We start from the raw sequence: 13,446 nt of genomic DNA, 5'->3' as shown, positions 1-13,446 counted from the left end.
AGTCAGGTCCAAAGGTGTCAAAGCACCCATCATGGCCCTGAAGGATTATGCTAATATGACCCCACACTTAGTGCAGTTCAATAGACCAGGCTAAAAAACAGAAACTGTAAACAAATAGGGTGTTAGTTTCAGAGTAGTTTCATTTTAGTTAGCGTCTCCATTCAAGCAGATATTAGGCAGTGTCCACCATCGTTTGACCAGAACTAAAGAGGCAGCTTGGATGAGCTGTAAAACATATTCAACCAAAAAAAAAAAAAAAAAACCTATCAAAAAAAAATCTTTGTCAAGTTGTCTGAATTTCTCCTTTGTCATGGATTCTACCTGGACAACTGAGGGATTTTATGCACAATTTGAATGGACATAAATAGCAAATCACAAAGGCTGTCATGTTTGAAGTTCTATAATTACCTCCCTAAACAACAATACGTCTTTTCTTATTTTGCACAAAAACTGCTAAGCCTGTAGTTTAGATTTCTACAAACATGTTCTGAAACACACATGCTTCTTGTTTGTCAGTTCCAAGGCCTATTTGCCAATTCTTCTGGACGTGTTTAAAATGGGAACTTTGAACAGAATCCTTTCATTTAATTACAATCACAATGCTTGTCAGAAACATTGCAATTAGATATTTTCCTAAATTGTTCAGTTTTAGTCAAAACATATTGTGGTATTGATAGGTATTGATTATTGAGACTTTTCCTTAGTAAGTTTGAAAGTTTGGCATCATAACATGAGAGATGAGCTGTCTTTAGTTTCTCACTTTGTTGTCTGATCTGTAATATCTCAGACGCAAATTGTCGAGCTGCTATAACTTTGGGCAGAGTAAGAAATATACAATCGTAATTCCAATATTAACTTTTCTGGTAGAGGGTCCGTTACATCCTCGTCTCTGTGGAGAATGCTCCACAGTATTGCATTTAAAGGTATCTATCTCCATGGAGACAAAATAGTGACCACGAAGCCAAGTTGAGAGGTGACCTTGCTTGCGTTTTTTTAAGCAATAAAACCACTTCTAATTGAATAAATGTGAAATACGTACATTTAATGTCACTTTTCCAGCAAAGCTTTAACAACTCAAATCAGGAATCAGATGACAGACCCCCAACAGAAAAGTGCTCGATTTAAAATATTTCCTTAGTTATTTCACACAAATTTCAACAAAATATTACATAATTCATAACATACAATTATTTAAACACAGTTGTGAACTATAAGCAGCAGAGTTGGGGACTTGCAAGTCGTGAGTTGGACTTGAGTCAGACTTGAGTCACTGTTTTTAGGACTTGAAAATTTACTTGATAAAGTGGATTAAAACTTGGGAATCGACTTGGACTTGAAGATCAGTGACTTGGGACTTGACTTGGATTTGAGGCCTGTGACTTGAGAAGACTTGAGAAGCACTTTTAAATCTGAATTCTTTCTGTTCTGACTGTAATGATTCACACTAAGATCTTGTCAAAACATTTAAAGAAAAAAATTGCATTTCTACTATTCTTATACACTCTATAAATACTCTATGTATATAACATTTATTTATCTAACATTTTAAGTACAATTTAACTTGCACATATAATGCATATAAATTGCAAAATTCAAAGCTATATTTGGTATTTTGGTTTAAAGACTTGAAATGACTTGAAGCTCAAAGCAGATGACTTGGACCTAACTTTTGGGCCAGTGACTTGAGCCTAGACTTGGACTTGCCTGTATTTGACTTGGGACTTGACTCGGATTTGAGGTCAAAGACTTGAGACTTACTTGAGACTTGCAAAACGACGACTTGGTCCCACCTCTGATAAGCAGGATCTTAGGGACCCTCTTTCTGTTCCTGATCCACTCATTTTGAACATTGACCAATTACAGCATAAAATGGTGAAATCTGAACTTCACAGAATCGATCGCATTACGAAACATGATTATTGCATTATACTGTCACTTTGTAACATTTATAAGCTACATCATTGGTGCTCTTCTCTTGTTCCATGGCCCCTTTTCTTGTTTGTGTGCATGTTTTTTTCTGGTCTTTGCGGTTTCCCCCTCAGAGAGACACCAACTAGAGGCTCATGGGAAATATGCACTCAGCAGCCAGCATCCTAGAGGAGACATTGGGCGGAAATGAAGCAGATATTTCGGATTATCTCACTACAACACTATGACTGCTGGCTTTAATTCTCATTTTATTATACTTGTGGCTTAGAAGTAGCTTGTGGTATTACTGGCAGTAAAAAGGGAAGACATGGTGCTTGATACAGGAGTACAGAATTAGTTCTTAGTTCTTTCATAATCGTTTGCAATGGGTTCAATTCTTTACAGTAGTTTTAAGACCACTCGACTTTGGATTACATTATTGCTTAATATTGTTAGTATTACAGGCGTAGATTGCTAGGAGGATGTAAACAGTGTTCTGAAGAGGCTCTTGGGTTGCGTATCGGCTTGTTTTATTTATGTTCGAGATAAAATGTTATTGCTACTGTTCCTGAGAAGCTTCCCATTAAAATAATAGAGAAATACCAGACAGTCTTTGCAACAGTGATGGTCCTTTTATGTTGTTCGTTAAGTTTTTTGTGGAGTGAGATCACCGTTCTCATATTTACTCTCATTTCATTTCTTTGATTTATTTTATATGATATTGGTTATTTGGAGTCCCATTTGCACAATGCATCGCAATTGATCCTAGAATGTCCTCTGCAAAGAACAAAATTTCCTTTTCTTTTTTTTTTTTATAGGAAAAAAAAGTAGTAAGAATTCTACAAATGTTCTGAAATTCATGTAATTCTTGAATTACTGTAGTTTATCAGTTTGAGATTTCAGTCTGCTCTGTTATTGCTCCTGGGGTTGTTTACAGTATGCACTCTGAACAGAATTATTCTTTAAAAAAACATATCACAAATCAAATTTTAGTCACAATAGCATATATCTATCTGTCTCTATCTATCTATCTATCTCTCTGTCTATCTAGAGAGAGAGATCTAGATAGATAGATAGCCCTAACTCTGCATTCCCTCACCAATCCAAAATGTACACTACAGGTAAAATCATCCAGCTAAGATAGTCCTGACCAAGACTAGCTCAACATCATGAGATGGGTCACAGAGCGCTGTATGGCAGTAGGTCACTGCTCCTGACAGATGGCCTTGGCAGCACGGGTTGAAGAATGGGTCAAATGCCCCCTAACAGCGGGTCAATAAAGTGTACCGTAATCTTACCTTATTTGGGAGGTCCTGTCCTGAGAAGGCATGGACTATAGGGACATGAGACTATTCTCGATTGTCTTATTGCTTTAGAAAATTGTTACTACATTCCCAAGTGCTGTTATTATATATTATACAAGAGTAGATGTCTAATTTTCCGTGCATCGCCCCAAGTGGTCTCATATAACATAATATAGCCCTTTCCTGTGTGTAGCTTTTGCACCAGCTGCATTAAGTGAACATTTCCTTTATTTAATTGCCTGCCTCAGTGTATTACTGTAATAGTGGGACATGTGCCCTGGCTGCTCATGTCTAAATGTACCCAGTGGCTTTAAAAATAGCACAAACCCAATTCAGGAACAGAACTATTCAATATGAAGTGTTAAATATGACAGGTGACACAGGGACACCTGGTGCTGACACCTGGGACAATATAAGAAGTATAATTATTATTTTGGTGGTTTTTCCTCAGGACATAGAAGTTATAGCATCTCACCAGCACATGTCTGGCTCCCTCAGGGCTTCACTGGATAGCGGCCAATTGTGCTGCTTTCAAATATAGAGCCAATCTGATCTGTGTAGTGCATGTGATTGTACTGCTAAAAAGAAAAGCTTAGAGGTGTGCCGCAAGTGAAGTCAAATTTGGACGGTGATAAGAACAAAGAGTTAGTGAGAATTCACAGGGAGGAGCGAGAGAGGGAGAAAGAGAGAGAATTGAGTGCATTGCATTTTCTCAGCCAGAGGTTTTTAAACTTGTGGACTAACAATACCACCACGTTAATACAGCAGGGCTAATAAAACGTTTAATTAGACCCAAAAGTGTGATAAACATATCTGAGTGTAGAAACATTAGTTCAACATTCAGTAGTTCTGTCAATTCTGAACAAAATGTAATTTATTTATGTAGGCTGTCTATGTTATTTGCTTGTGAAAGGGCAATCTGATCTGCACAGGCTCCTTTATTTATTCATCTTGAATGAAAAAAATATTCTTAGAAATTGAACTTTCAGAAAAGTTCAAAATCACACAAAATAAATCTGTTATTTTGGAATAAAAGTAAAAGCTCTTTTGGCATAGATAAGAAATTAGTTTAACCATTTTATTTTTAATTTAGAAGTAATGGATAATTAATTGAATTTTTGATCAAGATCAGTATGAAGTGGTTTGATGCCAAATTCAAACTTTGGGAAATGTTTTGTGCTTAACAGCAGTGATTAAAAGTTTAAAAATGTGTTTTTGAAAAGAAAAAGTTAAATAAATAAGAAAAAACAAGATGAATCAGTATGAGGGGAAAAACATCATTCGATTTTTGCCTTATCATCCTATTTGGAATGTACCTCAAATCCTTCCATACATGAAAAACCCCAGTGACTTATGACTTTCCTCAAGAATCACCAAACTTTCTTTTCTCCTTTTCCAGGTATGACGTTGAGACCGGAGCGCCCGTCCTCTTCTCCCACCTCTAACCATGGAGTCAAACACATCCACATCCCTTTCATCTTCCCCCCGACCAACCCCAGGCAACCTCCCCGGACCCCCACCCAGGCAGGTCGTCCCACCACAATCCAGAAGCCCGTTGCACCTGGGCACCCTCTGACTCCCCAGCAGCAAGCAAGCCCGGTCCAACCTGGATCTCCGGTGAAGCCCTTAGTTCCGGTTCGTCCCGTGGTGGAGACCGGAGAGGCTGGACCCCCTGGATACGTGCGCAGGGTCACCGTGAGGAGAGGGTCCGAGGACTCAGTCCGCAGAAGCAGCCCACCGCTCACTGGGTTTGCAGGAGCACCAGGTGAGGACAAACTCAACAGGAATCAACTTGTAAATTGTAACTTGCTCGATCTATCACCTAAAGTAGATCATTTCATACTCGATAGAAGTGCTACAAAACTTATTTCATGAAGTCTGAAAATGCATAGGATACAAAAAAATCTATTAAAGGTGCATGTAAGTTTTTGGTGGAGGCTCTGCCATTTGTTCATCTTAATGGCGATAGGATTGCTTTGGCTGGAATGTTCCACAGTATGGCATAAAAACTATCCATGGACACAAGCCACCAAGCCAAGTGACAGGCCAGGTCTACAAAGAGGCCTGCTCACTGTAAGAATGCATGTTTTCGGTGTACTATTTTAAGCAATAATTAAACACCTGAAATTGAATAAATGCAAGACTTTTAGTGTCATATTGTGAAACATTCAAGGTAAAGCAATAACATCTCCATGGGGACAAAAAGAAAATGTGCATAGTGTGCCTTTAATTGATATTTCTGTATTTCTGTCTATGGAGTTTGAAAATTTTAGCTGGGCTTTTGTACTAAAAAAATTAATTGCAATCAAACAGAAATTGCTGTTTGAATTAGCAAACTAAAAAAGTATTATTTTATATTTATTTATTCCCTGCATTAAGGCCTGTTTGTAATTACTTTATTATATCTAATCTGATGTACAAAATTAATACAGTTTATTACGCTTGTCATGGTTCAAAACTATCTCCAACTCAAACAGTATATTTCATGCCTGTGGTAGAGTCAACCTTTTCTTTATTAAACTTAATCAGCTCCAGGCCTGAACACACATGAGTAGTTCATTAGTAACGCATGCTAGACTTTTACTGCATTTACTCATCAAACCACTTCACTATATTACTCAAAACATCTGTCTCTTACAGTAAATATGACTTATTCTCCTGCTTTTAATTAACTCAGGATAAAGAAATGTTACAAAAACAGAACAAGGGGTACAGTGTTGTGCGTCAACATGAGAGCTGTCGAAAGCAAACCTACGTCACACGATACACAGAGAATGTCATAGAAAATGTCATTCATTATCATGGCTTTACAATAGGGCTTTTTATCGTGAATGTATGTGTAAATGGATATTCTACATCTCTCTTGGGCTCTTTTCACAAATGCCCACATCGATCTCAAGGTTCCCTGAGTCTAGTCAATACGAGATCTCATTGTTCTCAAACAGGCCGAGTCAATAGCCAAGTCGCTCAAAACCACAATTATACAGCCCACAGTGTGAAGTTTTAACTGAAAGCATTCAAACTGGGCTAAAGTTTAAGAGGGGCTTTTGAATGCATTGATAGATACAGAATTTTGTTATGTACAACAGGTCAGTGATGGGCAAAGGAGCAGGTGAATCATTTTGATCACTAACTTCACAAATAAAACTAAATACTGTATGTTTGGTTTTATTTGGACACTGTCGTTACAAGACTGGAGGAGTGCATTGGCAGAGGTCTTTGCTATCCAATTCATTCTAGTTAAGGTTTTTGTCTACAGTAAAACACAGTTCATATTGAAAAACTATTTACACAGACATAACATTATGAACTGCCACAACTGGCATTTATTTTATTTTACGTACTGGAAATCTTTTTACATTTGTCTCAGAGGACTGTGACCATAAGACAATATTTATTTCCAAACTGTATTCTCAAGGACAATGTTAAAACAGAAATGCATCTCTGTGTATGGAGTCAAGATCCTGAACTTGTTAAATCATGAGTTTTAAAGCTGCACTAGTGTTTCAAAATGTAAGAAAATGTACAAGGATAAAATAATGATGGACTATGTGACTTGAGGGAAATGTTTAAAGTTAATGAAATGTAAACCACAAGAGAGATATTGTAGCATACATACGGCTCATTGGTGACTTGGTTTGGTTTATGGGGTGGGGATTGATTATTAAGAAATGTTTATTTATTTATTTATTTTTATCTGTGAAAGGAGCAGGGTTTATAAGATTTATCTTCTTCCTGTTCCTTTTGTTCATCCAGCAAAGACAAGACAGATAATGGTTGGAATATGTATTTATGTTAATTGTCAGATTTGTTGTTGTTGTTTCTCTTTAAATTGACACCAACAAATAACATCATGAGCAATAAATAAACTAAATATAGCAGAGGTCACTGAATGCCTGCGTTTTTGACCAGAAAGTTGCAAATTTACTTAGCTTGCAATGAAGAAGAATGATTAAGAATAGAATATAATGCTATTAAAACACCATATACACAGTTTAGTGGCAAAAGTGGATTTAGTGTTTAGTTTCACTTTAACTTCTTTAACTTACTTTATCATCATCAGTAAACCAAACCACAGCTCCCCTTCTGCTCTGAGAGAGTAGCAGATGGATTAAACCGATCAGTGAGTTCAAAGTGTGAATTCTCAGATGAAGAAAAAGATAGCTTTAGTTACATCCTTTGAAAGTAATTAAAATTAACCAAGCTCACATGAATCATAACTAAATCAAAATCAGGGTCAAGGCTTGAAGACAATTCTGATATGATTTTTAAGGTACATTTTGCCCTCCTCTACCAGTGATACCCCATAAATAAGAACTGTAGTTTTGAAAATTCTCCGACCGTGTTGACTACTCATCACAATGTGGATACTGTTAAATTCACTAAAATTGTTATTCTTACCATGAATTTCTGCTTTTTGGCAACAATACTGAAGACAAAAACTTGCTGTCTATGTAATGTACCCCACCCACTAACAGATGCCACGTACAAATTGCTATGGCCTCCTCTTCTGAACAGTATATATTTACCAGCATATCTATCTTTTACAGGTTATCCCCCTCAGCCTGCAGCACTCAGACCTCAAACCACCAACGGACGCCAAGGTACTCTTCATTATTAAACAGACACATGCATGTTCTGGGACGGCCATTTTGACGCCATCAGTGGGAAAAGAAAGTGCAAAAGCTGTGAATAATTTGCAGAAGGAACTGGATGCGTTCGCTTAAGCTCATGTGGGGGCGGACTGTGTGAGCCGTAGTCACTTACAAGACAGTTTTTGGCTTAGTGCTTCATGTTACTTTGATGGTAATTTGGAAATGCCATTAGAACAAGTAGAAAATAGTACAGGGGGCAGAAATACAACTTTTTTGCTGCAAGTTTCTAAAAGTTCAAATGGTTTATTTAAAGAAAACTGATGATTAATTTGTGTGTACTTTCTAGTTCCTGTGGCAGTGAAGCAGCCATGGAACCAGTTGTATCAAGCTAATGCACCAGGTAATCTCAAAGTATATCTAATTTATCCACCCATATCATGTTGCTCTTTAATTCATCTACATCCCCCATTTACATGAATAATAAATACATTAATAACATATATAATGCTATGTTTTTATATCAGCATTTGCAGCTCCTGTGGTGAAAGATCTGCATACATAAATTCAGTTTTAAATATTAGGAGGTTATATAGGTTGTTTTTCCCCTCAAGAGCTGCTCATGAATCTATCATGGGGAAAACATTTCTATTTAAAGGTCTTATATTACACAAAATTGACTCCTGTGAGCTTTAAGCCATGTTATAATGATTTTACCTCCTCTAAAAAACAGACCTGGAGCGGTGTTTTGTTTCATTCACGCATGTTTAAATCCTTATTATTAGTCTCTCTATATCTCCAAAGCTCAAAATGCTCTGTTCCACTTGTGATATCATGAAACATTTCTGTTTGAGATAAGAACTCAGCCTAAATACGCAGGATTTGTGTGTTAAAAGTGTGTGAATGAAACAAAACACAAGTCCAGGTCTGTTTTTGATGAAAAAATAATGTGTAATGGGCCTTTAACATATTAAAATACGTTTGCAGAGTACACGTAAAGGACAAGATAAAATCATACAAAGCTGCTTAAATGTTTATTGTCTTTGTGCATGGTGATATATGTTGTAGTCTATGATTGGACCCCATTTCAACGGGGAACAGCTGCCATAACGATTAACAATTAATTAACTATATATTTCATCTTTTTTTTTTTCGTTAAAGTTTATTGGAAACAAAGGAACAAAATATATTGTACACTGACACAGCACGTCAATTACAGTCCCCTTTCTCCTTTTCCAAAAATAAATAAAGTCTCCGTACATGTATTACAAAAATTGTCAAGCTTCAACAAAAAAAACTTGGTAAAAATAAACTATTTCATCTTTTGAATGTTCAGCTTCCTGATCAAAAGATACAGGATTTTATGTTGCTATATTATACTATGGAAACGGACCAAAACATCATTCTGAAAATCCACTGACAATCCATAAATATCTCCTTGAGGTGTCCATATGTTCACATTATCACTGTTTTTCTCTCTCTATGTGATATTTGTGGAAACTAAACATTTGAAAAACTTACCAAATCTGTTTTCTTTGCAGTGTCCTTGGACCCCAGCTCCTTCTCAGAGCCCTTCTCTTTCTCGGTTGGACTCACTCAGGTTCCCTTCACTAGAGACTTTGGCCTGATTCGCTTCAACAGGGTCCTGGTGAACGACGGGGGGCACTACAGTCCACACACAGGTACAAACAGATCTATGGTGTCTAGAGGAGCATCTGTATTTCTGTTGAGAATAGCAATAACACGAGAAATAAAGTGGAACTTGGAAATTCTAGGTAAAGTGCCATAATAAAAAGGTCTTTAAATATATCTTCTGTGGTCGCCACATCAAATCATTTGCAGCAATTTGACTATAAATTTAGAATTGTTTTATACCAGATGCCCTCCTCAGTTCAATCATATCTATTATATAAACTACATATACTTGCTTGTTTAGAAATGGTAAGAAATTAGTACTTATATATATAACTGTAACATTATGAGACTGAAATCACAATTAAATAGCATTTAAATGACCTCAAAGTTGCATGGTGGCACAGTGGTTAATGACACTGCCCCTAAGCCAGAAGGTCATAAGATTATTGCACATGATTTAGTGCAGTGTTTCCCAAACTTTTTTTCTGGGGACCCGTATTTTAAAAGTCACAAACCTTCACGACTCAAGTCAATAGACATTATTTGTAAATCACAAAATAAAGGTGCATTATTGAACATTAATGAGGATATTAGATGAGATTAGATGTCTCTCTGAACAATTAGTATTACTCAAGTTTTAAACAACGAAAAACAGTCATTGAAGCAGCAATAAGTTGCCTATTTGGACAGTAAAAGTAGTCCTTATTTTCATGATATACATTTATACATTTATACAGTTATTGTGATATTTTGTGGAGGCTAACAAAACTGTTAATATGCTACTTTTTCCTCTTAAAATGCCTTGACAAGACTTAATTTAAAGAACTAAGACTTAAAAGTGCTTAGAACTGTTCTTTCTTCTTGTAGTCTACACTGAAATGGAGCAAAGGGTCATGGTCTATGTAGTTCTCTGTCTTAACTCTTAATTTAAGCAAATAGACTTGTAATTTGATATATTGTGATGAGCCACGATATTATTGTGAGAACTCTGACTATGTGATATCACGATATTTCAGTTATTGTTACACACCTATAAATAGTCACTAGCTCGGTCATGTGTCAGAACCATATATTGCAGATCTACATGCAGATCGTGACAAGGTGACTCAAAAAAAATCTCTTCTGACGCACCTGAGGATCACGACCCGGTCTTTGGGAAACACTGATTTAGTGCATGTTGCTTGCAATGTTTAATGTGAGATCAAGTGATTGTATGTTTATATAATGAAGAATTAGTGGCTGCAGTTACTTTATAGCAATTTTAATCCTTTTGTTTCACTTCTTCTGTCTTTATATATTGTGTGGCATTCCATTTTCAATTCTTTTATTTTACTTGTATTTATCTCTATATGATATCTGAGGCACTGAGTGGGACAAATGTTCACTGAAGGTTAACATTATCTTAATTTTTCGTTGTCATTTTGGGGGGGAAAACATCTTGCTTGAATACCAAAGTGAATTATCCAAGAAAGTTATATTTAGAAGTAAACATCTGATCACAATAATTTTATATCCGGCTTGGGGTAAAACTATCTTCCAAAATCGAGGATGGAATTTTATTTTTAATACTGGATATCTTTAGCTCTGCTTTGGCCATTTTAACTGGGGAGTTGTGGTGTTCGATCTGCTAACAAACTTAATCCATTGCATTCCTGAATTAGAAACACTATTGACGTGTGTAAATCTGGTCTGCAGGGATCTTCACTGCTCCGGTGGACGGTCGATACCTGATCTCCGGTTTACTGACAGCTAGACCAGGCGACCAATTCGAAGCGGTGCTCTCAGTCTCCAACCGAAGCGTCCAGAAACTGCAAACTTCCACCTCTTTACCTGCAGTACCTGGATCGACCACCGGCGGGAGCTGTGGAGGCTGTGGAGGTTCTGTGTCTTTCAGCGTAATCCTACCCCTCAGGAAAGGAGAACAGGTCGGGTTGGTTCGGACGAGAGGTCAGCTCGCAATGACACCAGCTAGAGAAGTCCTATCAACGTTTAGTGCGATTTTTCTCTACGCGCCGCAAGCCAAAAGATAGCCACGGTTAAATCAACAACGAGGGACGATTATGGACTTAAAGGACACATATTATGCTTTCTCATGGCGGTAATTCTCCTTTAAACATGTTTTGTCAACTTGGGACAAGTATTTCACATTTGAAAAGTCTGCATTTGGAAAATATACTTACACACAACAAAAATTACACCTCTGCTTCCAATGGGATATTTAGGTGTCAGAACTTCCTCTGATGTCAACAACGGGAATGAACAATGGGGAAATAAACCTGACTGCAATGCTAATAGAGCCATGTTTGTTGTGAGTTGGGTGAAGGTCTATGGGATTAAAAATGGTGCAGAAGATATCCGGAATTTTACCTGTGACACAACAATCTTGGCAAAATGCAAACATTTTTGAGTGCTGAGAGAAGACCACTTTGAATGAATGGATCCATGAAACAAGAGTGAATGAAGTAAAGTACAACTACTGGTGTGTTTTTGATGAGGGGACAAGAATATTACATGATTGAAAGCTCACAAATTTGCATAATATGTGTTCTTTAAACTGGAGCGACTGGACTGGAGGACATGTAGCAGAGACCATTACGCCCAACGGGAGTGTGGACATCTCCAGTTCTTGATGTTAAAATGTATTTACTTCACACCTGTAGTGACAAAGCAGGATTTGTGCCTAATATATTGGATAACCTTTTTGTACCTACTGTATTGTAAATGTTTTGTTTATAAATTAATATGCAAAAATATTTTATTTTGTGAAAAAAAAATACTACTTGTAAACACAAAGAATGCCAAAACCTGCCCATGAAAGTGACATGTGGGGTGAATGGTCAACATTTGGGACATCTAGTGGTCAAATTCACATTCCAATAATTCAATATCTTCAGTATTAAATGTGCATTATGTAACTTTTTTAGGTGAAGGAACTGACCCCTGTCTGTATGGCGATTGTATTACCATAAAGAATGTCTGAAATGTTCCACAGTATGACTTTAAAACTCATCTTGTGTAGGGCTGGGTATCATTAAGAAGTTGCCAATATGATACATATCTCGATACATAGACCACGATACAATACATATTTCGATACTGTGCACTTTCAATTCGATACGATATATTTCAAATCGATTCGATACAGTTTAATAAAAAATAACTTCTTGTGCAACTAACTTCCACTTCTTATGCAAAGTTAATATGAAACACACCCATTTTAATCCTTAAAACTGTGAAAATGTCAAATGTGTCACATCAATGGGTTTTCTTCCTCTAAACAAGCAACAAAACTAAATAACTGGGTAAAATACACCAAAAAATACTCTTGGCAATATATCGATACAACAGCGCATTTATTCAGTTTCAGATATTCTTATTAAATACCTTGAAAAGCATGTATTCTTACTGTGAGTGGCGTCGCCTCTTCATACATCTAGGGTCTCATTTAGAATATTTTTGGTATTCTTACTAAAACTGAATATCAGAATAAAAAAAATACAAGCATCTTCATATTTAATTTCTTTATAAATGAGAACCCTGACCCTGTCGCTTGGCCTAGTGGGGTCACCTGTTGTGGAAGATACTAGAGAAAACAATAACATGTCCATGGAGGATGTGGTGAATCATCTACCAGAAATTTTACACAATGCACTTTTAAATGATTGTTTTGGTGCCATAAAAAGTTCATATAATTCAAAGCTTTATAACATCAAGTGGGCTCCACTACAATGTTCATGAGTGATTTGCTTTACACAATCTGACTTTTTTTTAACCACTGACATAGTTAAAAAATTAAACATAAAATAAAACGTGTAAATAAATATGTGCATAAAATAACCTGTGATAGACTGCTTCTCCTCCGGCAGATCTCAGCGTCTCTGGGCTCTAGTTGGAAACAGGAAGTAATGACATTCAATGGGCTTCTTCCACTGTGTTAATAATGCTTTACAATGTTTTAAATGTTTATTTTTCTGAGACGAACAATGCAAAGAGTGTTATTTTGATGT

General features: G+C 36.5%; 1 protein-coding gene across 1 annotated transcript in view; it reads left to right on the top strand.

Moving 5' to 3' along the window:
* emilin2a (elastin microfibril interfacer 2a) overlaps positions 1 to 12,503 on the top strand; it is a 39,624-nt gene extending 27,121 nt beyond the window's left edge. Inside the window, exons 5-9 of the mRNA XM_020929153.2 lie at positions 4,612 to 4,977; positions 7,763 to 7,816; positions 8,154 to 8,207; positions 9,346 to 9,486; positions 11,135 to 12,503. Coding sequence (XP_020784812.1) covers positions 4,612 to 4,977; positions 7,763 to 7,816; positions 8,154 to 8,207; positions 9,346 to 9,486; positions 11,135 to 11,469 — 950 coding nt within the window. The 3' untranslated portion in view covers positions 11,470 to 12,503. The remainder of the gene's footprint in view (positions 1 to 4,611; positions 4,978 to 7,762; positions 7,817 to 8,153; positions 8,208 to 9,345; positions 9,487 to 11,134) is intronic.
* Positions 12,504 to 13,446: the final 943 nt, after the last annotated feature.

This window comes from Boleophthalmus pectinirostris, unplaced genomic scaffold (genome assembly GCF_026225935.1).
Source record: "Boleophthalmus pectinirostris isolate CB_2022bp ecotype Guang Dong unplaced genomic scaffold, ASM2622593v1 HiC_scaffold_16, whole genome shotgun sequence".
Taxonomy (NCBI): domain Eukaryota; kingdom Metazoa; phylum Chordata; class Actinopteri; order Gobiiformes; family Gobiidae; genus Boleophthalmus; species Boleophthalmus pectinirostris.
This window is presented reverse-complemented; position numbering and strand designations above follow the sequence as displayed.